Genomic DNA, 26256 nt, shown 5'->3' with positions numbered 1-26256 from the left:
TCTTGAATGACCCGTCGTTGGAAAGGTCTTAATATAAGCTATAATATACTGAAGTTTAATCAAAATTTATGATCTAGTTTTCGAAAAATTAGGATTCAAAGTTTTCGAAAATTTTGTTTTTGATTTTAGCGCCTCTTGTGGTCATTTCTCGAAGTTGCAATGTTCTAGACATTTGTAGGGTTTCACGAAACCTTTCATTTGCGCTTGAGTTGATCAAAATCGGACTAATAGAACCCGAGATATTTAATACTAACTTTAGAGCGCTATATCTCCGAAACGGCTCGATAGATTTTCTTGAATGACATATCGTTGGAAAGGTCTAGAGCTCAGCTATAACATACTGCAATTTAATCAAAATTTATGATTTAGTTTTCGAGATATTCATCGAAAACTAATCGAAAATTTTGTTTTTGATTTTTGGTCCTCTAGCGGTCACTTTTGAAACTTTGGATGTTCTAGAAAGTTGTAGGACTTGCTGAGAGCTTTCATTTGAGCTTGAGTTGATCAAAATCGGTCAAGCCGTTCTCGAGTTATGGTCGATTTTCGATGAAAAATTGTGGCGGCCATATTGGCTAAATGGCTTGGCCGATTTTCGAAAATGAGGTATCGTTGGAAAGGTCTTGATGGCCCCTACAACATATCAAAATTTCAGACATCTAGCTATTACAGGGGCTGAGATATAGCGAAAATAAAAATAGGGGGTGTTCCAAAATGGCGGACGGGGGGGTGGGGGGTAAAATTTGACATCATAATTCGATGTCTTTCAGTCGATATTTAAAGTTTGCCGTTTACCGCAAGTCTCTATCTATTACCGTTCTCTTGTTATAAAGCCTTATACGACGGACGGACGGCCGGACGGACGGAAAATTTTTTTGGAGCATACGTTTTTTAGAATGTGGGGACCCTAATTCGTGCTCATCCCAAGTTTGAGCCCGATCGGACAACATTACATTTTAGGTGGTACACAGAAGCTGTGCTATTCTTTTCTTCGAAAGAATCACAGCTAAAAGCGTATACTTGACTAGAAATTTATTTACATTGTTTTCTAATTCGTAATTACAAACTTCTCATACAAAAAAAATCTTTTACATTTTATAATACTTTGAAAAGAAAATCAAAAAAAATCTCTTAGCAATGTTACGATAATAAAAAAAATGGTATACAAATTGAAAAAAAAATACTGCAAATGGCACAAGACAAACATATTTGGTGGGCGTATCCTTATAAAAAAAATTATACATAATTTACGCGAGAAAGCATTCTGTGCTGGAATAATTCAGAGACTCATGGCTCGTGCCATTCTTAGACGAAAATCCCGATAGAGCGTCTTCCCGCCAAATGGGACGCGATTCAAGTACATATCCATTGTCATGAGGCAAAGGGCTTTTCCATTCATGGGGAATTTTTCTGCCATATCCGGCGTAACTGTGAGTCCTTCCATTGTTGCCAAGTCATTTAACCACTTCCACACATGTGCTCGTGTCCAGTCTCGAGGATCTAATGGTAAATAAATTAAGAGAAAAGCAGTGTTAGCTGCTATCTGAAGTTATTCTTTCTTAAAAAAAATATTACTTACCTAATGGAAGATCATCCTCAGGTATCCGATAGCTGCTATCTTGCCAGGATTTTTTAGTAATCTTTGGGGGTTTTTGGAGGTTTGTCCAGCAGCAATTTGTCTCATTTGGACAAACTGAAGCATCTGTGAGGTTGAGGGGTGGTAGTCTATTTGCCCACTTTCGATTATCTACTTCCATTGTCATTCAAACTTGAATTTTTCCTAATTAATCTATAATAAAAAAAAAAAGAAAAATGCTTCAGAATATTTTGTTTCTATAAAAAACATTTTTTTGAAAGATTCAATTTAGGTACAAAGTGAAGCCAGATTTTCAAAATGGCGACAAAAATTTTATTATGATAGTTGAAACTAACTAAAATCTTTCATTCAATTTCTTTGGTCTTTCTTAACTTGAATTTACTCAAGTACATAAATTAGGAAGGCTTGTCTAAAGTTTATTTACAGACCCTCAAACCCTCATACCTGAGGAAGGACATTCCTATCTAGAAAATGTCATAAGACAAAATAAAACCATTTTGGTTTCCTAAAGATCGGATTTTAGGTCTAAAGTTCGGTTAACTAAGTTTTATTAAAGGCCGACGTTTCGGACTATTTAAGTCTTTTCTCAGGGCATTCAATGAACTTTAGCAAGAAAGAGCAAGTCGTGTTTTAAATGTAGTTTGTTGCTATTTTTTGACGTAATTGAAGTCCATTGAATGCCCTGAGGAAGGACTTAAATAGTCCGAAACGTCGGCCCCTTAATAAAAATTAGTTAACCGAACTTCAGACCGAAAATCCGATCTTCAAGAACGCCATTCATTGTCCACGGTCGTCCCTATACTTTTTTAATTTGTTCAAAGCAAAACCATGATTGTTTTCATTGAGAAGAAAAAATTTACAAAGTTCAAGGCTCGCTTTTTTCATTCCACCGCCATTGAATTTAAAGATCCACAAAATCTTGGGAGCAATTAAATTTTCTCATTGAGAGGGGGAGGTTTATTTTAGTCATATACAACACAACACATGATATATTGGCCTTTGCAAATTCACACAAATAGTGTGAAGAAGAAAAGATGAATGAAAATGAAAAAAAAGAACGCCGGAAATCCGTCATTAATGGCACGCATGTGTTTTGTAAACAATATTGTAAATGTGAGTACTACCTCAAATCAATATTTACATTAACCGCGCAGCTCTTCTGCTATAGTCAACCATAGAAATCTTGGCTGTTGATTTAATTTTCTATATAAATTCTTAATTTCCTTCAGAGCGCTCTTCTTTGCGTGTAAATTAAAATGATCCTATAATTAAAACCCATTTTCCGGCAAAATCTATTTCAGTGTTAAAAAAAATATAAAAAAAGAATTTATTGGATGTATAAGGATTTTTTATTAGGTAATAGAATTTGGTGTTTCCCAATAGACGGGAAAAAGAGCTATTTCTGATAAGATAGCATATTACTCACATATGTATTGGATATATTCTGAGGGAAGAATTCACCCATAAAAACCACATTTCCGGTCAGACAGACGACCGGATTTACACGACTCATTATAATAAAAATACAAAAATATGTACGCTGTTTGTGGAGATTATCTTAAATGACTTCCACATTCGAGTTTAATTTCATTAAAACGACAGCAGTTGGTGCATTTAAACTTGTTTGCTATATTAACTATCTGAATTAGGAAGAAGGATTCCTTCGAGACTAAATTTTGCGTTTAGGGTGAGTTGATTTCAAGAAGCAATCTTATAAAATTTGTCTATAATTATTAAATTTTTGAGTTAATTAACGTTCAATTTTTTATCTTTATTATCAAAGGATCGATATCCTCCTCTAGTTCCATTGGAATTGAAATAAATTAATTTAAACTCAGTCAGTTAGATAAATTTATTAACAACTTTCTTTTTGATTATCTTATATTGATAAAATCTTTTATTCAGTTATAAAAAATATATTGAATAAAATATCCGCCTTAAAAATAAATTCTATTTACCTTGTAAATTATGAATTATAATCCAATTAATCGGAACAGGACGAAATTATTCTCTGGTAAATCAGGTAAATCCTTTTCTTCTAACTGCACTAAATTCTATTAACTGCATTAAAATCCCAAACTCACAAATTTTAACTTCAATTTGAAATTTCAAGATCAATTTAATTTCAATTGTACTTCTTACATCGACAAACGATGAGCAACTTTTACATGACTCAACTCTACGAGGGATCGCGTGGAACTGAGGAGAATTCGTTGATGTTCATGAAGAGCATAAGGCATAGTCCAAAAGCATAGTTCGGCTTTGCGACTGTCTCACGAATATAAAACCTCCAATAAAGTCTGCTGAAATGGAACAGCTGACACAAAAGAAAGAAATCCCTCTCCCCCGCATTAAATGACAATTAGGGTGAACATCTTTTTCTTATTACTGACTTAATTCTAATTTTGGGAATCTATTTTGGGCATTCATGTATTGAAAAATTATGATTTGAACGCCAATATAATTTTCTAAATTTGGAAAGAGATTTTATACATAATTCAAGTCATGGATTTTTCTTCTTTAGCCTAGAAATAATATTATTAACTGTAAAATAAATTAACAATATAATAAAAAAAAATAAAAAATTTATTGTCAAGAAGATTTCTAAAAATGTCTTTGGCTAAACGTAGCGTGTGAAAAGAATGCAAGAAGAAGGATATTTTAAGGAGAATCAGCAGGATCATCAATGGGTATTGTGTATTCAATACTCATTTCCTTTTCTTTACAAATTCTTGTTTTTTTTTCTGCTAAAATACGAGTTATTTTAAAAATTCGAGGATCTTCTTGGCTACAGAAAAGGAGTTTACTTGACTCTTTACTACAGAAAATTAATTTGGATACAAATTGTATCGAATTGTATCAAGGAATCAAAAAGTAAAGAAATCACCAGGATCCTCGAGGTTTCTTAACATATTTGAATGAAATTATTCGGACCTTCGAAAATATTCGGTTAATTGGCCAATATTTAGATGATTCGTTAAAGAAATCAAAATATTAGCTTTTAGTCCTAAAATAGCTAAATTTGAAAAAAAGAAGCCTAAAAAATATTTAATTTAAGTTCAAAAAGCCCAAAACAAGTGTAAAGTCAATCATAACGCGTCCAGTTATAAGAGTTGGTGTCCCACAACGTGTAGAAGTTTGTTTATGCGTTGTAATACTATTTGTGAGCAGTATTAGTAGGCAAAGTTAATTTTTTTTGTAAAATTCGGCAATTTGATGGATAAAAATGGTTATATCTTTGGTTCTATAAAACCTACAGAAATTTCTTGACTAGTTTTGGAAAGGTATTAAAACAGGCTATAAATTGACATAAATTTCAATAATTTTCAAGGTCATCTCCATAACACAAAATGGCGGATTTTTGTTCTACCAAAACAGTTTTTGGCATTTTTGTCTCGAAGGAATGGTTCTAGAGGTTTCTGATGTTCTAGAAAGTTGTAGAGTTTTGCAAAACCTTTAATTTGATACTAAGATGAGCAAAATCGGTCAAGCAGTGCAGGAGATATGGCTCTTAGAACTTTTCAAATTCAAGAATTTTTCAAATGGCTATATCTTCTAAACGGCGACATAGAATTTCTTCATTTTCGGACTGGAGAAAGATATTGAGTCAGGCTACAACATATCAAAATTTAAAGGAAAACGATAACAGATGTTGGGAGATATAGCCCCTTAAAGTTAGGCAATTTTTGTTTTTGTTTTTAGCGCCTCTTGCGGATGTTTTTGAAACTTGAAATGTTCTAGGTAGTTGTAGGGCTTCTCAATACCTTTCATTTGATACCAAGATGGTCAAAATCGGTCAAGCCGTTCTCGAGATATATCGAAAAAACACTTTTTGCTTTAGGCCGCCATATTTGCTAAACCGCTTGACCGATTTTCAAGTATGAATTATCGATGAAAACGTCTCACTGAGCTTTACAACTTATTAAAATTTCAGACCTCTAGCTATAAGGAAACTGGTTGATGGTGTTTCAAAATGGCGGACGGCGGCCATCTTGGATTTCGAAAATGCGAAAAAATGAAATTTTACACCCACATTTCTATAGAAAACTTCAAACCGGAAGTCTCTATCTGTTACCGTTCTCTAGCTATAAGGCAAAGATTGGGCGACCGGCCGGCCGGCCGGATCAAAAATTTTCCACCACCATTTTTGGAATGTGGGTTGTCTGAAACGTGCTCATACCAAGTTTGAGCCTGATCTGAGATGGTCGGAAAATCCGACGATTACAATACTTGGTGTTGGCCACGAAGTGGAACACCAACTAATTTAAGTCGAAATGTACAAAAATTTTCTATAAATTCAAGTTGAAAAATGACTAAATTTCAAGCCGAAAAATTTTTAACTTTCAGTTCTAAAAAAAGCACAATTTGGAAGATCCAAAAAAATTTCATTTAAACTCAAAAGGGATTAAATTCGAGCTCAAAAAGGGTTAAATTCAAAGCGAAAGAGTTGGTTTCAAATTATTCGGTAAAAAAATCAAAATATTCGACAGATTAACACCCCTTGTTTCTTACACTAGTAGCTGCTAAAAATAAAATTTTGTTCAAAAATCTAAATCATGACGTCATTATGTCTCATTCAATGTACAAATGCATTTAAAAAGAGAATAAATTTAAGGGAGCATGAACTTTTTAATCAACCATCTTCCTGTTCCATACAATTAGACAGGAAAAAGGAAATATTAGCAATTACACATATTTAATATTTAGCTAAAGGAAAAAGGAAAGAGCTATGGGACAAAATATGTGTGGTGTGTGGACTTATTTGACCAATGCGATTGAGGGATTTGAACATACAATATCCAAAAGGATGGCAACATAACGTGGTATTTAGAGCGCATGATGGTTGAGTAAATTCAAAGGAATATGCGCAGAGGAAAGGAAAATAATCGTCTTTGTCGTCCTTTTTATTGCCTTCCTTCGGTGTGTTTATTTTTTGTCCCCGCGCGTGAAATTTGTATTGTTGGCACTCGGAAACGCAAAATTACGCCCCTAAAACGGAAGTCAAACTACAAAGTCTTTTGTGATCTGTGAAAATCTCTCTCTCTTTATTTTTTTAATGTTCACTCTCTAACTCCGGATGACGATGACATGTGAATAATATTAATTTCAATATTTCAATGATGCTTTTTCAACATTGTCATTTTGGTCAGAAAAATATGCCACAAGAGAATCACTTCCGACCCTGCTTCCGATACACCAAAGAATTTTTGCCTCCAAACACTGAATATGCTCGGTATGTGGCATACATATTTCTGGTCGTTTTGTACTGAACTAATAGACCTATTACTCCACGGTATGCGGTGGAACATGTATTTTTATCAATTTCCTATCCCCAAATTCCTAACTTGAGGCATTCGGAAAATTGGCGTGAAAGTTTATGCGTCGTGTGGCGGATGTTGTGCACTTTGGTTGCTGAACAAGGACTCATTCCACTCAACATTTGACCTGATGTCTTGTTCAACATTAATTAGGAAGTCGTCCTAAATTGGAATGATAAATACAGAGCATGATGTCAAATTTAATGAGGAATTTCCGACTCTGAGGCTCTTCTTTCATCCTATATATTTCCTCCTCCTCTTCGTTTTCCATTACCTTGCAGGCTCTGCTGGCTGCAGCTCTAAGCACAAGACAGCGCAACACAGAGGAACATGCTGTGCGGATGGAATAAAAAAAAAACATTTTTGTAAGATCTTTCCTGCGTGTTGTGGAAAGGAAGAAGGATAAGAGAGAAAAGCAAAAAAATGGATGTAAAGGATACACCCAGATCTTACAAGGAAGTTGTTTCATTCATGAATTTTTTCAACTTCCCTCCCTTGACCAATTAATCACGACATGGGGCCCCAAATACAATTGTAAGCTACAGGATACAACTTAAGCACAGGTGACAAACCCCTTTTTCCGACTTTACTGGAAATATTTATATAGATGAAGATAAGAAGTATTAGGAATAAATAAAAGATTTTTTTTACAGAAAGGCGTGGGAGTTATTCTATAGGTTTTATTATCTGAAATTATTTATAGAGAATTATGTACTTTTTACTGCTTTAGAATCTATTTCTATACCTATTATGTGGGAGTTCTAAATAATAAAGAATTTATGATCTCTGTGATATTATGTTCTAATTAGATTTACAAAGGAGCCTGACTTTTTGTGTTAATGAGTAAAAAAAAGAGAAAAAACAATTTTCTCCTATTTAAAACAGTTTTCTGGCTTTTCTTTCCACCAAAGGACTCCTTGGGGCAGGAAAAACGCTTTCCGGGGATTTTGGGATTTTCCCGCGAAAAATGATCGACGATACGCTAACGGAAATTTTAAATTAAATAAAGTTTATGCGTGTTTTAACTTTCCCGCGTAAAATGCGGGAAATCACAAAGAACTGAGTGAGAAGGCATGATGTTATTGTATAGTGCTCTCATTCGTAATTGTTAGTTTTTCCCGCCGAAGATATAATTTGATTATTTTATTGTAAAAATTGAATTATTCGATTGACTTCAAATTCTGAGAAATCAACTTTTCCGCCAAAAAAGTAAAATCCCGGAAAATGGGCTAAGATTTTGAAAACCTGCGAAGCGAGCATAAAACATTTGTCCACAGATGCATGAAACATAGTCAAAAAATTATGTTTCGCGAATTCAATTGAAACCTTCAGAACGCAGAAGCGACATCAGGCAGAAAACGGCAAAAGTTTATTTTCTCTTGTGGTGTAAAAAAATTAATTTTCTGTTTTTAAATGTTTGGTTCTCGTGAAAAATGGCAGAAAATTATGCAGTGCAAACTGCTAGTAAGGTGCCCGTAGATAAACTTGTGCGCGTTGGACTGTATGAGCTGGGAAAAACGCTGGGTCGTGGAAATTTTGCCGTCGTGAAACTCGCCTCGAATCTTGTCACAAAGTCAAAGGTAAATGAGAGAGAAAAAAAAGTTTTCCTTTTCCCATGCATTTTCCACTGGGTTCTCCCGCAAAATTGGCCCCCATTCGAATTTCCCACATTCCCCTGCACAAGGTGGGACCTCCAATTTCCGTCCGGTTTCCCTTTTTTTCGATGACAATCCCTCGCACTTCCACGATGAAGATGAGAGAGAGAGAAAAAAAAAGTTACGTGCGCGAAGGATGGGGGAGAGACTCAAGGTGCAACTGCGACGGCCCCACGGAAAAAACGCACCTTCACCTCTTCAAGGGCCCCTCTCCCTTTTCAATCGTGCGGAGCCTTTTTTGTGGGCTTTTACGTGCGTTGCCAAGAGAAAGAGAGACAATCCGGGAAGTTTAGTAGTGTGCAAAGAGAGTCTCCGGAAGAATGTTTTCTCTCCGGTGATGACGCGTGAGATGATGGCGAGAGGAGGAGTGTGAGAAAAAGGAAGAGAGCGAGGAACGACGAAACGAACGAGAATAATGAAAATAATACAAATATTTTCCTCTACTATGTGAAATTGTCTTATCTGGGCGCTTGTGAGAACACCCTTATCACTCCCGTCTTGTTGTCTCTCCTCCAAAGCGCGTCGCTCCGCGTGAAAATATGGGCCCCACACTCCCACGATCCCAAGTAGGCAACACACACAGTGTGGCACGTGTCACGCTGCCTGGGAAATCCTGTGCAATATAGAACGGAAAATACGGAAGTGGAATTTGATGTAGTTTTAGTATAGGTAGGAAGGAAAACACTGCACGTGCTAAAAAAGATGAAGGAAGGTCACATGAGGAGCTCTAGAGATTGTCAGGATTCACAAGAAATCTGGCCAAGAAGTTTCCGTGACTTTTCGTGAAACGTGACTTAGAAGGGGGAGGAATTCAATGGGGTTTCCCAAAGGGCTCCACATAAAATAAATTAAATGATTTTTCGACTTTTCCTATCAATTATATTTTCTTTACTAATTCTCAAATTGATTAAGATAGGATTGATTATATGATTAACTACAATCGTAAAGTTAATGATAGTCCCACATTTTTTAAGACAATGAAGTTTATTTTGATTGAAATCGGTCAAGACGTTGAGGATTTATATGTTTTTATCGTTTTTTATCCAATGTTTGCAGTCATTATAAGAATTTATTCTACTTATTCACAATTTGCTTTTATAGGTTTTCTTTGATGACTTTTAAACATTAAACAACAATATTAGAATTTTTTAAGTTTCATGTTAAAACCTATAAAATTGTATTGAAAAAGTTTTGGCGCCGTATAGGGAAATTAAATTAAATTATTATGATTCTTTTAACATCTATCTTTTAACATTTTAAACCCAGATATGACCAGGAAATATAGACCCCCATAAAAATCATTATAACCGTTAGTACTTAAAGTTTGTTAGTCTGGTCTCTAGGTAAAGCCTTCCCAACATTGATAACCTTTTGGTTTGTATAAGATATAGTTTCTATCAAGACATAGAATGAAATTCACTATTCAGACACACTTAAGATTCCTTAAGGAAGACTTTCTTAAGAAAGGCTTAAGTTTTCTTAAAATTTATTAAAATTGTTAAAAAAAAAACTTGAAGAAAACTTTAAAATCTTAAATTTTTCTTAGGAAATCTTAAGTTTTTTTTTTTAGGAATCTTAAGAAAACTTAAATCTGTCTCAATAGTGAATTTCACCCATAGTCCTCAAGTCTAAAGTATTCAGATTCTTTCATTCCTGGAAAATAATTTAAAAAATAATATTGCTGACATAGAAAATTCTTGAAAAATAAAAAAAAAAATCGACTCGTTTTTTATTTTCAGATTTTGTAGGCTAGATATTTTTAATGAGACAGCTAGAATTTATTTCAGAAAAATCGATTTCTTTCTAATATTCTCGTCTAATTATTTTCTTTTAATCAATCTGATTTTATTTTTGCTTTAATCATAGAATTCAAAATTTGATGCTTCCTCGCAATTAATGATAATTCTTTAATTCAATTAAGAATTTATTCTTCAGTTATCTCTTTAAAAGAATTTCTTTGAATTACTTAAATTCTCTTTTGAATCGTCTCAAAAAACAAGACTCATTTCAAAATTCAACATAAAGACACTTGATTTTGAAATGAATAGCCCCTTTTTGGATTTCAAACAGTTCACAAACGCGGTGTGTAGTGTAAGAATGAGTCTCACAGAGCAGAGTGTGCGGCAGCGAATGAATATGTGGAGCAGTAAGAAGAAATAATGGGTATGAGGAGATGAAGAATAAGTTAAAGAGACTTTAATTGAAATCTTGTGATCTTTAGTTGAATTATTTTTATCATATTGTCGGAGCTTTTTCCCGCCTAAGCGCACATTATAAGGGATTTATTGCGATTGTTGTTAAAATGTTTCAATTTGTTATTATCACTATTAAATCTTTCTTATGTGGTTGACTTCTTTTTTTTTGTTCCCTATAAATGTTTCTACGAATGAATGAAAACGTTTTTGAGAGAAAAGAAGGAAAAAAGAATTTATTTTTCAGAGGCGACCATTTAAAGTCAAGGTTTTCTCTGTAAAATTTGTTTGAGGTTCACGTGAAAATTTACATTACATATTTTATATACATTATGTAGATATGTATGAATGAAATAACAAATTGCTTATTTTGTTATATTTTCTCTATATAGATTATGTGGTTTGTACATAAACTAAAAGGGAAGCACACAAATAAATTCACACAGCCAAATAGGTTGTGAGATAGTAATAGAGTTTAGCATAAGAGTCCGGAAGGAAAATATTATAGAATTAGATAATCTATTGACAAGACTCCAAACGCAGAGAGAAGCTCATTTACAATGTTTTTGCTTTATGTATTTGTTATCACTCTGTATCAACAATAAAGATTTTTCTTTTCAGTTTAATACCTAATATAAAAACTTTAAATTCCTCTTACTCATTGTTGTTTTGAATACGTATTTTTATGAATTCTGCTTGTTTTATGACAATTTTTTCGATGAGAACATCCGCAAAATGCTTTATTATATCATTGATAAATAAATCTTCTATTTCCTCATGAATTTTAACCTGAAGAAGGGGACAATAATCTCCGGAATGTCATACGAATTAAAATTGAGATAAATAAAAAAATAAATATCCTGCGTTTTATTTATCTTTAAACTTGGGAAATCTATAATTATCCGCCAATTTTTTTTTTAAATTATGAAAGATACAGAAGAAAATGTTAAATTTTCTCCTTTAGGTGGCAATTAAAATAATTGATAAAACATGCCTGGACGAGGAGAATTTACAAAAGACTTTCCGGGAGATCTCGGTGCTGAAATTACTGCGCCACCCGCATATAACGCGTTTGTACGAGGTGATGGAATCCAAGTCGATGATTTACCTCGTGACGGAGCATGCGGCGCGTGGTGAGGTGTTTGACCACCTCGTGGCACATGGACGGATGACGGAGGAGGAGGCATCACGGGTATTTGGCCAAATAGTCTCCGCAGTGGAATATTGCCATCGCAAGGGGGTTGTGCATCGTGACCTGAAGGCCGAGAATGTTCTCTTGGACAATGAGATGAACATTAAATTGGCGGACTTTGGATTTAGTAATACTTTCACGGACGGTGTGCCCCTGAGTACGTGGTGTGGTTCACCGCCATACGCAGCCCCGGAAGTATTTCAGGGGCTTGAATATGATGGCCCCAAGGCTGATATATGGAGCTTGGGGGTTGTACTGTATGTCCTCGTGTGCGGTGCTCTGCCCTTCGACGGGGCGACATTGCATGATCTACGAAGTGTGGTTGTTGCGGGGAAATTTCGCATTCCCTTCTTTATGTCGCAAACTTGCGAGGACCTCATACGGCATATGCTACTCGTGCAACCGGAGCGCCGGTATACACTGAAGCAGGTGGCACGGCACCCATGGATGGCCCAATGGACGGGTATGATTGAGGAGGTAGCGGCATTGGGGAGTAGCGACCCCATGAATCTCGATTCCGTAGTTATGACGCACATGCTTCAATTGCCCGGCCTGACAGCCGACATGATAGCTCAATCGGTGCATGAGAATCGCTATGATCACATCTATGCCATCTACAATCTTCTCGTGGATAAGCTACAGAGCAAAAAACGCGAGCAGCAGAGATTGCAACAGCATGGAAACTACATGTATCCCAGGTGAGGCGTTTTTCCTTTGCAGTTTAACTTTCACGTCATTCTTACTAAAATATTTTACTTAAAAAAATAAAATATGATTGTGCAGATCGAGAAAAGCGAGTATTACCACGGGAATCGTGGAGAGGAGTGAGCCTCCAAAGACAGAGGCAATTGATCGTTTGAGTCCACTCACAAATAGTGGAATGCCTTTCCTCACAACCCACAATCCATGTGATTTGAGTACAGACTTTGAGAAGTTTATCGATACAGACTTCGATACAAACATTCCTGCACCTCCAACTCAGGTTTTTATTTTTTTTTTTTCATTTTCTTTAATATCGAAATAACATTAAAAAAAAATAACAAATTTGTAGCAACTTGGCGTACAGCACTTCCCACTGGCACCAAATACATCAGGAGGGAATACAAGGAGGCACACTGTGGGCCCTGGGGATGTGGCACACGAGCAGGCCCTTGTCAATCCATCCGCACCGCCGATTCCGTTTAAATTTGGCACTGAATGCGGAACAAATTTACCTGTAAATCTACCAATGTTGCAAAATCAACCGCTACACAATTTTACCATCAAAGACCAGCATCTGCTGAAGCCACCAACAGTCATGGGAGCAAGTAAGTCTCTTAAGCTATATATGGGCGGAATTTACTGCTCAATCGGTCTTAAGGTTTTAAGCGAGTTTTTTTTTTGAAAAAAAAACTTAAGTCTGACTTAAAATTTTTATAAAATGAAATTTAAAAAAAATTAAATCAATTAAACTAAAAAAAAAACTTTAAAATAAAATAAAATAAAAAATAAATTAAATAAATTAAATTAAATAAAATAAAATTAAAATTAAAATATTATGAAGTCCCAGATTTAATAGCGCAGTAGAATTAACTAAAAATAACCCCAAACTTTCAATAAATTGCAATCAAGCTAAATTTTGCTCCATTTATTTCATAAAATTATAAGAAACTTTTTTTTTACGAGCAAGTCTAAAACTCCTGCTCATTTCAGAAAATACTTTTTAATATTTTCATACATTTTCCCATATAAGCCAACGAAGCCATTAAACAAAGAATTTGAGAATCAAACAGTGCAAAATTTGCTTTTTTTTATTTTATTTTATTCTATTTCATTTTTCTTATTTTATTCTTTTTTTAATGTTTTTTTTATTCTTTTATTTTTTTATTTTTTTTTATATTGTTTTTTTTTTATTTTATCTTATTTTTTTATTTATTTTTTAAATATTATTTTTAAAAAATATTGTAGGTCTACATCCCATATATAATAGGGACAGGACTGGCTTTCCCATAATGTTGTTGAGAAGGCCCACTTTATCTTATTTTATTTTATTTCATAAAAATTTTGAAATCGACTTTAAAATTTTATGTGAGACTTTTAAAACTGACTTAAAACCTTAAGACCGACTTAAAAAAACCACTTAAAATTTTAAGCTCGACTAAGTAGTGAATTCCACCCTACGGCCGTTTTTTTTGCATTTTATTTCATTTGGTGGGTTTTCTGCATTCAATAAGGTTCTTTTGGTCGACGAGCTTCCGATGGAGGCGCCAATTTGCACATTTTCTACCCAACCACGAGCACAAGTGGACAAAATATGGAGACACTGTACAATCCACCACCGGCTGGAGAATGTTTTGCAGTTACAAGTGCCGAAAGGGTGGAATCGAGGCTTGAAACATCACCCATTGAAGTGGGTGATGAGTCTAATGACGAAATTCAGAGGTAAGATGAGGAAGTTTCAGTTCAAAATTTAAAGATTTCAAGGGTTTCTTGGTCGCTGAATTAGGCCCATTATTAATGATTTTTTTTTAAAAAGATATATGCATGGACGTGGTTGCTCAAAACGCCATACGGTGGGATGCACTGATGACTTACCGGCCCCTCCGAGTACTGTTAGTAGTCCAATGGAGCCTCCTCTGACGCACTCCCCGGTGATTGGGGGATCCAGTGGGGGGCGAACTCGAAGAAGTGGATTGCTGACAGTGACCGAGAGACCACCAGGTAAGACCATTGTGGTTGGTGACCACAGAAAACAATCAAAAAAATTCCAGGATTTGTAGCTATAAAAAAAAGCAAAAACAACGGATAAACAGTAAAAATTTTTCCTCTTCTAAAAGAATTTTCGTAGCTGTAGAACTTTTAAAGGTGGTTGCATGAATATTTTTTGACCGTTTTCTTCAACACCTTTATTTTCTTTTAAAAAAAATAAAAACATTAAATAATTCCTCTCACCTCTTTTCTCTAAAGTTTCTCCTTTTTTTTACTTCTAAATATATTTTTTTATTCTTATTTAGCAAATTTTTAATTTTGTCCATTATGTTTGTTTTCCTTAATCTCACTCCTTTTTTTGTATTTTTTTTTTTTTACTTTTTGGTTTTTGCTTGGATGTATAATATAAAAAAAATGATTTTGGCTGCTTGGTGTTGAACAAAAAAAAACAAATGTGTTTAGTCATAAGTCCCGAACTGATCAGAGAAGTGGAAGCACGCATGAATCGGAATTATCTACCACCTTCACTCATGCAAAATTCCCAGGGGCAATTGCAGCAAAATACAAGTGCTGCACGTCGTTATGGACGCGCCTGCAAATTGCCAACTGTGCAGGAAGTTGGTGAGTTTATCAACGTGTTTTTTTTTTCTTTATTATTTGACCTTTTATTCTCTCTCTCTCTGTCTCTCTATTAGTTTAGTTTTCCTATAACGCCCTAATGCACATGATTAAAATAAATGAAAAAAGTTTGTTGAAAATTGTTTTGTTGGAAATCCTTTTTTTGTCTAAATCAATGAATTCAAAATTTCATTTTTTTTAAATATTTTTTTTTTATCATGTGCAACATAGGCTTAAAATATCATTTTGTATTCACATTTTGATCTTTTGGTTTTCTTAAAATAAAAAAAATAAAACACAATTTTAATTTCTTTGGTTGAAACTCTCTAGTTAGAGAGACTTAAGTTTTCTTAAGAAAGACTTGAATTTTCTTAAAATTCTTAAAGTTTTCTTAAAAATGTCTTAAGTTTTCATGAGATTTTTTAAATTAAGATTCCTTTAGAAAAACCTTAAGCTCAACTAAGGTTTTCTAAAAAACATTTAAGATTTTAAAGTTTTTTTAAGCAAAACTTGAGAAATCTTTAATCAAGCTAAATTCGTAAAAATTATCAAAAATATGCATTTTGCTCGATTTACTTAAGAAATCTTTAGTTTCCCATTAAGAAACTTAAGAATCTTAAATTTTTTCTAAGAAATTTCTAATGTTTTTATCAAAGAATCTTAAGAAAACTTAAGACATTTGGAAGAAAACTTAAAGAATCTTAAGTAACCTTTAAGAACCTTAAAAGGAATCTTAAATCTGTCTGACTAGTGAATTTAACCCTTTGTGTGAATGTTTAAAATATCCTTTGATGAAAGTTTTATGTATAATTTTGCAAAAAGAAAACAAGAAGGATAAAAACTCCTCGCGATGTTTTGAGATGGACGATTGTGTGAGAAAAGAGGTAGGTAATATACAGTTAAGGTGTGATCATTACATATCATTTAGGCTAAATCTGTATTTACTTAATTATTTTAAAAGTAAATTTTTGAAAAAAAAAAAAGCTGCATTTGCTCCTTTACAAGAGGTACAAGAACCAAAGAAAATCAATACAAAAACAACGCGTTTTTATCAATTCATTCATGAGAGCTTATTTGTCTTTTGTCCTTACCCAAATAGGTCGCTATAGTCCGGTGAGGCGTGCTTCTGAGGGCTCCAGGATCAATACACAATTTCAGGGACCGCTCCAAGAGTGTCAGCAACTGCAAAAGGGACTTGCTCAACGAAATCTTCTCATCACACCAAGTCCTCCACTTATTGATAATTCTGTCAGTTTGCCGGGTAAGTTTTTTTTTCTGTTAATTCTCCATTTTCTCTGTGTGTTTTTGGATACCTATTTTGGGGTAAAGGGAATTTGCGTGTAGGATTAGAGAGTTTCTCGAACTGAAGACTGAACAGCTTCACGAAATCCACCAAAAATAAATTACTCCATGCAAAAAAAATTCTGCATATCTTAAGCTCTCACCCACAAAATGATGAATGAAGCGCCTCAGTGCGTAGGTGAAAGCTCAGGAAAAAGTGCATGATGTTTTGCGCAAAATACAAATTTATTTTTGGCCAATTCTCGGAAGCCATTGGCTTTGAAATGTCTTTATTTGATATACCTACACTACCCGCGAAAAGTTTTTCTGGGCAAGGCTAAAATGGGAAATTTTTTAAGGCAAAATTTAAATGGCTCTATATCTCCGGCTATGGTCAACCGATTTTCAAAAATTTACTAGTTTTTGAAAGGTACATTTCTCACCTTTCCTAAACTGGTAAATTTTTGAAAATCAGCCAACCCGTTAATTTTTGGCAGCCATTTTAGTAAACCTAGGTGGAAGATACTTTTTCCAACTCTTCATAACTTTTCACTTTAACCTCTTGCATCTCGGCCGCTAGTGCACTGATTTTGATGAATAGAGTATTGTTGGAAAGGTAATTTAATTTCCTTTCCAAACCTGGTAAATAGGCGGAGATATAGCCATTTGAATTTTGCCTTCAAGAATATCCAATTTTTTCCATCTACATCAAGAATTGATAAACATTTGGCGGTATTCTGAGATAAATATAAAGATCAAAATAAAGAAAAAAAACAAGATTTGGTATTCTACTTTAATATTCCAAGAAATTTTCAGGATAATCTGGGAAATTCAAAATATTTCAAGATTTGGTATTCTAAGATAGAGATTTACGGTCGAACCATAACCTAAAAATCTTGTTTCTCCATACAACTTCCAAGACTTTTAGTATTCTGAGATACGAATCAAAATCAAAATCAAGATTTACAAAATGAGTTGTCAAAAGAGGCTTGGATAAAAATATTCCAAGATTCTGTATTCTACGATAGAGATTTACGGTCTTATTATAACGTAAAATGTCTTGGATTTATGTGAAATTCCAAGACTGTTCAGAGGTTGCCTGAAAACTTGGTTTTTAAATGAGGTAAAGGCAAAGTAAATTCGCTATGGGAGATAAGAAAACTCTTGAACAAATAGGGGATGCAGATGCAAAATGACGAGTTTTTGCCGGATTTGTTTTCACTCCATCTTGCTATTGATGTGACAATCCTGGGATGAGATCCCCAATCCGGAGATCACTTTATCATTACCAATGAGAAGTGACCACAATTCCGGCGAAAAACAAACATTTTTGCACCAGCATCCCAGGATATGACAATCCTGGGATGAGATCCCTAATCCGGAGGTCACTCCATCAATTGCAAGAAGAAGTGACCATGATTCCTACGAAAAATTCAAAATTTTTCAGTAGCATACCCATCTTTGGGGGTACAGTTACCACCAAATTATCAAAATCTGGAGGCAGAAAGCACCTCTCTGACAATATACCTACATTCCATTCCCGGAGCAATAATGCCTGGGAATAATAGCCGAGATTATACAATCAAGGCTCCTGCATGTAATGGTCATAAGGAAGAAATTCCCATAAAGTGTTTTTTCGTTCAATTGTCATCCGAGAGTGAACGAGAAAGCGCAATATAAAAAATTAATGCGTTAGAAAGAGATATCGCTAAAGTTTTCTTGGCGCGAAGCTGAAACCAAGAAACTGACAAGTAGGATAACGCAAATTTTGATTTTACTTTTCTGGATAATTCGTCGTAAAGTAGAATACCGACAGTCTTGGTCTTTATTTTGATTTTTATCTTGATCTTGAAAGGTGTCTCTATCCTAGAATACCACCCATTGTTTGAATTTTGATGTTTTTGTTGCTTTTCAGGATCCCCGATACATTATAGACTGAATGAGGATCATGCAGCACATGACATCGATATTCCAGCGGATAAGATGATTATGCTAATGTCGGGCCTGGAGCGTTTGCTCAATGAGTGTCGAATAAGTGTTGAAACGGCCAATAGTATTGTGACAACACGACGGGTGCCGCTTGAATTGGCACATCATCTCGGTCTTATGGCACATTCGGGTAACAATGGCCTGGATGTTTCATCGCCGGCCAGTCACAGCCAAAGTGTATCGCCGATTCCGGGGAACTTTGGCAAAACGAGTGGCTTCAATTCACCCCTGGCTCATTACAGCGGAAGTGCCTGCCCATCGCCTATCTTCAATACGTCCCCAATGCATCAGATAACAAAGGGTATTAGTGGACTCAATACGGGCGGTGGATCAATCTCCAAGGGTACTTCGGCGGTATCGGAATCCAATCAGCCGCTAGATCTCACAATGGACAGTGGTGGGGGGAATGTACCAGAGGGGGCTCAATGGTATATTCCGGGGAATTTCTATGAGCTCAAACCATTGAATTTGTCTCCGGTGCAGCAATTGCGAATCATCCCAACACCACCGGCATCGCCGAATTTGTGCATCATTCAGGAGGAGAATTCAGTGGCACGAACGGCAATGGAAGTGCCGCCGAATGTGGGTGTTTTGGCAACTGATGAAACAGCCATGTCCCATCCACATCCACAGATCTGCCTCACGGATGTTCAGGGGAGTGAAATAACGTTGGTTGCGCTGTCTGACTCGAGTCGTGATAGCGAAGATTCCCTCGACATTCACAACTCCATTGGGCTTCAGGGGCTTGTGATTACGGAGCCGTCGAATGATATGCCGTCAATTACACGTGGTGTGGGGCGAAAGGCGAGCCTTGAGAGTGAATCAACGGCCACAACGAGCTCCAAAGGGAACACCAAGGATATCCCCGAGACTGATGCACGACGTGGGAGTGACAAATCGCTGGGGTTTAGCGATGATAGTCTCAGCAATGATTCCAATAATCTTTCCCCCGGTCAGGAGCCGTCGACGAGCTCGGGGTTTCGGGGTAGTGTGGATTCGCACAGTGAAATGGGAAATGGGGAGACACCATTGGATTTGGAGGAATGCTATGAGCTACCACTGCCGCATGAGTGCTCAAATCTCGATCCCACGCACATCCTTGAGATTGTCAAGAAGACAATTGACTCAAAGATGCCACCAAAGGGATTTGTTCTCAATCGCGTCGATGCGGATCGCGATGTGGCTCTCGTGGATATCTCGAATCTCAGCCTCGAGTACTCCGGGGGGTTGCAAATTGAACTGCAAGTGTATGAAGGACGGAGTAAGGACAGCGGGGTGCGTGGAATAAAGTTGAGACGCATCTCTGGTGATCAATTTGAGTATGGAAAGCTATGTCAGCAACTGATTAGTTCTCTTACAGTGTGAAATGCAGAGTTCCATTCCTCTGAAGGCATCGTCCTCAGTTTCCCCCAAACAGGGTTACTTTAGAGAGAGAGTGGAAGATGAAAACAAACAAAAAAAAAACAAAGTATTAATGAAAGAATTGGGTTGTAGTGTTTGATATGTCGGGAGTTTTACAAGATGGCCCAATTGAAGTGATTCAAGTGAAAAAAAAAACACGTAAGAAGAAAATTATTCCACTCAATAAAATTGCAATATCCCGACAAAATTATCAGTTAAACTGCATTTTTTAGATCTTTAATTCATTTTGTATTTTTTTCTTAAATATTATTATTGTAGTGCCCGACTCACTATCCAGCAAATATTAACCTGCTCATAGAGTGAGTACCCTTAGATTGGCGGTAACTGTAACAGTTGCCCACCCCTTGGCGACGGTCTTCTGCCCTCAGGTTACAAACCCTCAAATAGGCGAGAGAGTATAAGAATCCACAAGAGAATGTAGAAGAGCACTGAGAGAGTAATTAGATGAGAGAATAACAGAGAGTGATGATGAGAGTAGAGTTAGTCGTAGCTTAGCCTTGGTCCCGATTGATGACAGCTAAAAGTTCTCTGTAGTTTCGAGTGAGGATGAGGGTGGAGGTTACGCGGGGAGTTGACCAGAGCCCTTTAGTTTTGAATGAATTTTCCGTAAGCCAAGAAATTTCCTTAAAAATGATTAAGAACCTTTCTCTCAAAAACCTTTTTTTTTACAAAAATAAATCTTTTTTGGAATTTAAATTAGGATTCTTTGACAGAATTGAGTAAGTTGTTAAAGTTTAATAACTAAATTTAATAACTTGGCTCTCGGGAAGAATTTCTCAGACTCCAAAAAAAGCAGAAAAAGCTGCTTTTTGATGCAATTTTAGCAAATTTTTATTCCTACACAAGAAAGGTTCTTTTTACCAATTTTTACACATTTCCCAAGAAATATTGCAAACGAAAAATTCTTGGTAGCTTTCGAACACATATTAGACCTTCATCAGGGGCCCAAAATTATCAAAAATAATTAAAATGTTGCAAGATAGGGGTAGATTCTAATGAAAATCTTTTCTTTTTTAACAACTTAAAAGTTTTGTTGTAAGATTTTGACAGATGGAGTTTTTAAATCATTCTATTGCCGTTCTATAAAGGAAAAACAAAGAATTCGATGCTCTAGAAAACGGTCAGAACAAAATTTTAAACAACCCTGAAAAAAAAATTTTCTTAAAAATCTCGATTAAAGAAAGAAACAAACTGTCAAAATCGTATAAAATGTTTCCCAGAATACCAGAAATCCTATAACTGAAAAATTATAAGGAAAAGAAAAGATTTTTATCAGAATTTACCCCATTAAAATTAATTTCAGAGAATATCCAAAAAAACAACAATTTTTATGAATTTTCATTTTTGTTTTTAGGTTAATCTGTAAATTAATAAATTGCTCCTACTCTGGGGAGCGTCGAAGGGAGTCTTCTCGGTGGGCTTTCGTACTAAAAGATTGATTGATTGTTAGTGATTTAATTCTTTTTTTTTTACAATATTTCAATGAAAATTCACGTAATAATTGCAAAACTCTGCAATTTACCTTACTAAAGACAAACACATTGCATTTTTCGAATTCTTAGGGCCTACAATATTCAACGGTAGTGTTTGACGTTGCCACAAGGAATGGACTTTGTTGTCATTTTTTATTTTTTGTTGTTATCAAAATATTCTTCTATTGCTCATCGATAAAAGATGGCATATTAAATCTGCCATAGGAAATAGCCAGTATGATCTGTTTAAATAATAAAATTAATTAATAATTCAATGAAAAAAAAAAAACAAAAAGAAATCAGATCATAATGTCGAAAAATATTTTTCTTTTTAGGTGCCATAATTTAGCTTGTTTTAAAGCTTTCCATAGGGGTTTGTTATTGGTGTTTATAATATTGAGAAAAAGTTAATATAAATAATTTCAAGAACTGCAAAAATTTCGTCTAAATTTTGTGAAATTTTCAATTGAAAAGAGAAATAATGTTCGAAAGCTTATTATCTCTAAAATTTTTTTTAGAATGAAATCAGGTTGAATTAGTTGGGGAAAAGATTAGAAAAAAAAAGTGAACAAATATAAAAAAATTATTAAAAAAAATAGACAAAATAAATATTTTAATGTAATTAATGAAATATAATTAGATTATAAAAGTGATAAATATTATTATATTATATTGTAGAATAATTTGAAGAATTTTAAATGTATATAAAAAATCATTCCAAAAATATCCTCCTCAAAGGAAAGTCAATGCACAATTTGTGTTAGAAAAATTTCTCTCTTTGTTTAAGAACACAATAAAACCATAAATGGGAGAAATTTTGAAAAGAAAATCTATTTGTCGTTTAAAAAACAACAAATAAATAACAAAAAAAACATGAAAAATTATTTGAATAAAAAAATATTAAAAAATGGTGTGAAAATAGAAGTTTGTAGTGTACATAATAGGAGACTATTGTAATAGATTTGGGGTATAATGTAAAGAGAAAAAAATATTTGTTCACATTCCTAGCATTTTGGTATACTAAAAGTACACACAATTTAGCGACTTTTTAATATTGTTGTAGGGCAATGAAGGTTTAGAAAGAAAAGGAAACAAAAAAAGAATTTGTGGATGTTGTGTTGTCACGATGAGCGATGTAGTGGGAATTACATAGAGCATTTTCAAGCACGAAAATCCACACAATTTAACAAAAAAATGAAAATTCTAAAAGAAAACTGAATTGGTTTTGAAGGAATCTCAACATGAAGCTTTCAATTATATTTAAACCACATTTTTCCCAACACAAAATTACAGAAAACAAAAAAAAAATGGATCTTTACCTAATTGGTAGATGGATCTTTAATAATGAATTGATTTTAGCTAAAATTATAGCAAAGTTTCAACAAAAGCTGGTTTTATGTTAAAATCAGTTCATATTCCGGCTCTCCCTATCATAGAATTGTATTCTCTGCAATGAAGAAAAAATAATTTAAAGATAAAAAAAAAAAAACAATTCTTTTGGGATTTAAAGAAAGATTAAAATGCTCTTTAAGAGATTAACAAAACCTAAAATAATTCAAAAAATATATTATTTTTGAAAAATTAGGTAAAATATTTCTTTTAAAAAAACACGAGTTCAATAATTTTTAAAACTCAATAAAAACAAATAATGAAGAAAATTCCTTGAAATTATTAAAAATTCTTCCAATAACTGGGTCTTAAATTCTCTTCAATTTAATTTAAATTCGTAATCCCAAAAGAATTAAAATTTCATCACTTGCCACAAACAATTTATTCCCTAAAAAAACACAATAAAAAATTCAACAAAATAAATGTTTGTCTCACGGAAGAGCAGCGTTCATGTGTAGCATTGCAATAAAAAAGCTAATAAAACATGAACAATGTTAAATGAGCAGGGATGCATTAAAAAGCGATCCATTGTTGGCACAAAGTTGACAAATTGAAAAAATTTGTAAAAAAAAATATGAAAAGGAGGAACCATTTAAGTATCTATCAATAAAATTAATATCTTTTTAAATGTATATAAAATTAAAATATAAAGAAAAAAAATATATAAATTCTCTATAGACTTTACATGAGCATGAGTAAATGAAATAGTCCTTTGTCGTGAAACTGACTAAAAAAAATGAAATTAATTAAAAAAAAAAGTGTGCAGAATCATCTCAAAGATGTACATAAATTGAGGATACATAACTATATATATAATAATATACATAAACATATATTAATTACATGAAAGACTGCTGTGATCTAAGTAACATGAATAAATGGATTTGTAATCATCAACTATTCAATACTGACTCTGCTTTCTTTTTATTTCTTTCAGGATGATTTATAGAGAAAAAAATTACAGAAAAGACGACCAAGAGGAAAATGGGAATTAAGTAATTAGTGATTAAGATAACATAGAGCCGGAAAGCAGCGAAGTCTTCTCTTCTGAGTACATTTGAAGCTTTAAACGTCCTTCATGTTGGTAAGCTTTCAAAGTTTTTTTTTCACACAGACCTAGAAATTAAAAATCTCAATTCACGTTGAAAATTCAATAATAAAAAAATAGAGCCGAACTCTTATTTTGCGGAAAAAGTGTGGCCAAGAAATGTTTGAAAAAAAAATCAGGGAGTTCCGGTTTTAACCCTTTAACGTACAACGTGAAACATAAAAACATTGAAACATGCGCTTTTTTATCGCGATTTTTATTCTATGAATTTTTTTTTAGAAGACTTTTCTCACTCAGAACGTCTTCTTTGACCCCTTATGCGTGAATTTGATGCATTTGTAACATGGAAAAACAATTACATTCATAAATAATTGAAAAAAATAAAATGTTTCACGTTTGGGTCAGCGTATGACCCAAAAAACCTTAAAGAGTTAACCCTTTCGCGTCCACGTTATACATTGAAACAAGAGCTCTTTTTATCACGATTTATTATTTTGATGTTTTCAGAGGACTTTTCTCAGTTAGAATGTTTTCGTTGGCCTCTTTTGTGTGAATTTGATGCATTTGTAACTTGGAAAAACAATTAAATTCATAAATAATTAGAAAAATAAAATATTTAAATTTTAAATATCTTTAGTTCACCCAAAAAAAAATTGCGTAAAATGTTTTTAATATTTCATTTTGAAAACTACATAATTTTAATTTATTTACATTAATTGCAAATCCTCCAAAAAAAATCTATAGAATTTTTAATTTTCCTACAATTTCCCTCAATTTTTCACTACAATCTGGTCCAAGTCCCAGCACAGTCATCGTACCCGATGGGATTTCAGTGCGGCCGGCATCGTGCACGAGACAAGCAACAATTTTCTGCTTTTTTGCCATTTGATAGAGTTTCTTCATTTCCTCATCATTTTCAACTTTGAGAACAACTTTTGGTTGTCCCTGCAATTTCCAAGCATCCACAAAGGGGCGCCGTGTGGAGAGACTCTCCTCGAAGCACATGACTGCTGCATGAGCACACTGACTGGATGTTTTTCCTTTGGACAATCGCAAATCCCCCCGAACAACGAGGACCATTTTGAGGGCTTTTGGCACATCCTGACGATTGAGGACCCTCCACAACATCTTCTCTACTGCTTCTTGTACTTTTCTCGCTGCTGCTCTGTGTATTTGCTCATGCAGGCCTTAAATTCCTGTACGCAATCTTGACACTGGCGCCAATCTTGCTTCTCTGCAATGCACTCCTGCAATGTCACGCAAATGTTGGAGGTGGAAATGATTCTAAGAGGGATTATCTTGGGATATTACCTGAACTTTGTAGTGAAGTTCAATACAGCCGGTTTTCTTTAGCATCACCTCAACGGGATCCTCCTCATTTCCAGACATTTTTCCCTACTCAAAACACATTCCAAACTATGCTGAATTTGTTACAAAATTACTTTTATATGTTCTATTTGAAATTTTACGTTGGCTACACAGTTTGTAGCGTTTGTAGCAAGTGCATGGTAGCATTAAATTCGTTTGTTAATATCTGTGTAACTGTTAACAGACTGAATATAATAATTTTTAGGGAATTTTTAATTAACGAAGATTCTGATAAAAATCTTTTCTAACAATTTCAAAGTTATTTGAATAAATTCCAATTCTAAGATTTTGACAGAAGGAGTTATTAAATCATTATGTTGTCGTTATATAAAAGAAAAACAAAGAATTAGATGCTCCAGAAAACTGTCCAAAACCCTGAAAAAAAATTTCCTTCAAAACCTAAAGAATCAAACTGTCAAAATCTTATAAAATTTTTTCCAGAATACCAAAAATCCTTTAACTGAAAAACTATAAGGAAGGAAAAGAAAAGATTTTTGTCAGAATTTACCCCATTAAAACTAATTTCTCAGAATATAAAAAAAACAACAATTTTTATGAATTTTCATTTTTGTTTTTACTTTAATCTGCAAATTAATAAATTGCTCCTGCTCTGGGGAGCATCGAAGAGAGTCTTTTCATTGGGCTTTCGTACTAAAAGATTGAGTTAGTTGTTCCAGAAAACAGCCAGAAAGAACTTTAAAGAGCTTTGGAAAGTAATTTTCTTTCAGAAACTCGTTTAAAGAAAGAAATAAAATGTCAAAATCTTATAAGGGAAGAAAAGAAAAGATTTTTATCAAAATCTGCCCCATTCTAGACGTTAAAGTTAATGACAAAAAGGATAAAGAAAAATCATCCTACCTTCAAAAAAATAAATGAAAACTAACACTTCAATTTGAGCTCATCAAACCCTTTGTTCAATTCTTGATTTTCTGAGAATACGTTTATGCAATAATGTTCTCTTTGCAAAAGAAAAGATCAAAAATTCATTAAAAGAAATAAAAATGGCCATCAGAGTTCCGCCATATTGATT

The 26256-nt window shown here is 34.1% G+C and overlaps 4 protein-coding genes across 4 annotated transcripts; 1 reads left to right on the top strand and 3 right to left on the bottom strand.

Annotated features, from left to right (window-relative positions):
• Positions 1-1049: 1049 nt before the first annotated feature.
• On the bottom strand, positions 1050-4122 carry LOC129792012 (uncharacterized). Its single transcript, XM_055830726.1, has 3 exons — positions 3553-4122; positions 1577-1786; positions 1050-1497 (listed from the first exon to the last, which is right to left on the bottom strand). Exons 2-3 carry the CDS (start codon positions 1758-1760, stop codon positions 1277-1279), a joined length of 405 nt encoding a protein of 134 aa, XP_055686701.1. The 5' UTR covers positions 1761-1786; positions 3553-4122; the 3' UTR covers positions 1050-1276.
• A 4092-nt stretch (positions 4123-8214) lies between these two features.
• LOC129791797 (uncharacterized) lies at positions 8215-20148 on the top strand. Its single transcript, XM_055830317.1, has 9 exons — positions 8215-8492; positions 11724-12649; positions 12735-12933; positions 13003-13258; positions 14165-14372; positions 14467-14651; positions 15102-15260; positions 16357-16518; positions 18454-20148. Exons 1-9 carry the CDS (start codon positions 8346-8348, stop codon positions 19890-19892), a joined length of 3681 nt encoding a protein of 1226 aa, XP_055686292.1. The 5' UTR covers positions 8215-8345; the 3' UTR covers positions 19893-20148.
• A 4360-nt stretch (positions 20149-24508) lies between these two features.
• Positions 24509-24986, bottom strand: LOC129792015 (uncharacterized). Its single transcript, XM_055830729.1, has one exon. The coding sequence runs from the start codon at positions 24984-24986 to the stop codon at positions 24597-24599; it is 390 nt and encodes a 129-aa protein (XP_055686704.1). The 3' UTR covers positions 24509-24596.
• Positions 24509-25293, bottom strand: LOC129792025 (cytochrome c oxidase assembly factor 4 homolog, mitochondrial). The gene is made up of 2 exons (XM_055830741.1): positions 25170-25293; positions 24509-25105 (listed from the first exon to the last, which is right to left on the bottom strand). Exons 1-2 carry the CDS (start codon positions 25245-25247, stop codon positions 24992-24994), a joined length of 192 nt encoding a protein of 63 aa, XP_055686716.1. The 5' UTR covers positions 25248-25293; the 3' UTR covers positions 24509-24991.
• Positions 25294-26256: the final 963 nt, after the last annotated feature.

Source organism: Lutzomyia longipalpis, chromosome 3 (assembly GCF_024334085.1).
Source record: "Lutzomyia longipalpis isolate SR_M1_2022 chromosome 3, ASM2433408v1".
Lineage (NCBI taxonomy): Eukaryota > Metazoa > Arthropoda > Insecta > Diptera > Psychodidae > Lutzomyia > Lutzomyia longipalpis.
The sequence above is the reverse complement of the archived record's forward strand: the minus strand, read 5'-3'. Positions and strand labels throughout refer to the sequence as shown.

Bases quoted from the DNA above. Each gene is read 5' to 3' on its own strand.
- LOC129792012 (XM_055830726.1), bottom strand. From the start codon at position 1,760: ATGACAATGGAAGTAGATAATCGAAAGTGGGCAAATAGACTACCACCC. The intron at 1,498-1,576 runs GTAAGTAATATT...ATTTACCATTAG, and splicing joins TGAGGATGATCTTCCATTAG to ATCCTCGAGACTGGACACGA.
- LOC129791797 (XM_055830317.1), top strand. From the start codon at position 8,346: ATGGCAGAAAATTATGCAGTGCAAACTGCTAGTAAGGTGCCCGTAGAT. The intron at 15,261-16,356 runs GTGAGTTTATCA...TTACCCAAATAG, and splicing joins GCCAACTGTGCAGGAAGTTG to GTCGCTATAGTCCGGTGAGG. The intron at 16,519-18,453 runs GTAAGTTTTTTT...GTTGCTTTTCAG, and splicing joins TAATTCTGTCAGTTTGCCGG to GATCCCCGATACATTATAGA.
- LOC129792015 (XM_055830729.1), bottom strand. From the start codon at position 24,986: ATGTTGTGGAGGGTCCTCAATCGTCAGGATGTGCCAAAAGCCCTCAAA.
- LOC129792025 (XM_055830741.1), bottom strand. From the start codon at position 25,247: ATGTCTGGAAATGAGGAGGATCCCGTTGAGGTGATGCTAAAGAAAACC. The intron at 25,106-25,169 runs GTAATATCCCAA...GTGACATTGCAG, and splicing joins AACTTCACTACAAAGTTCAG to GAGTGCATTGCAGAGAAGCA.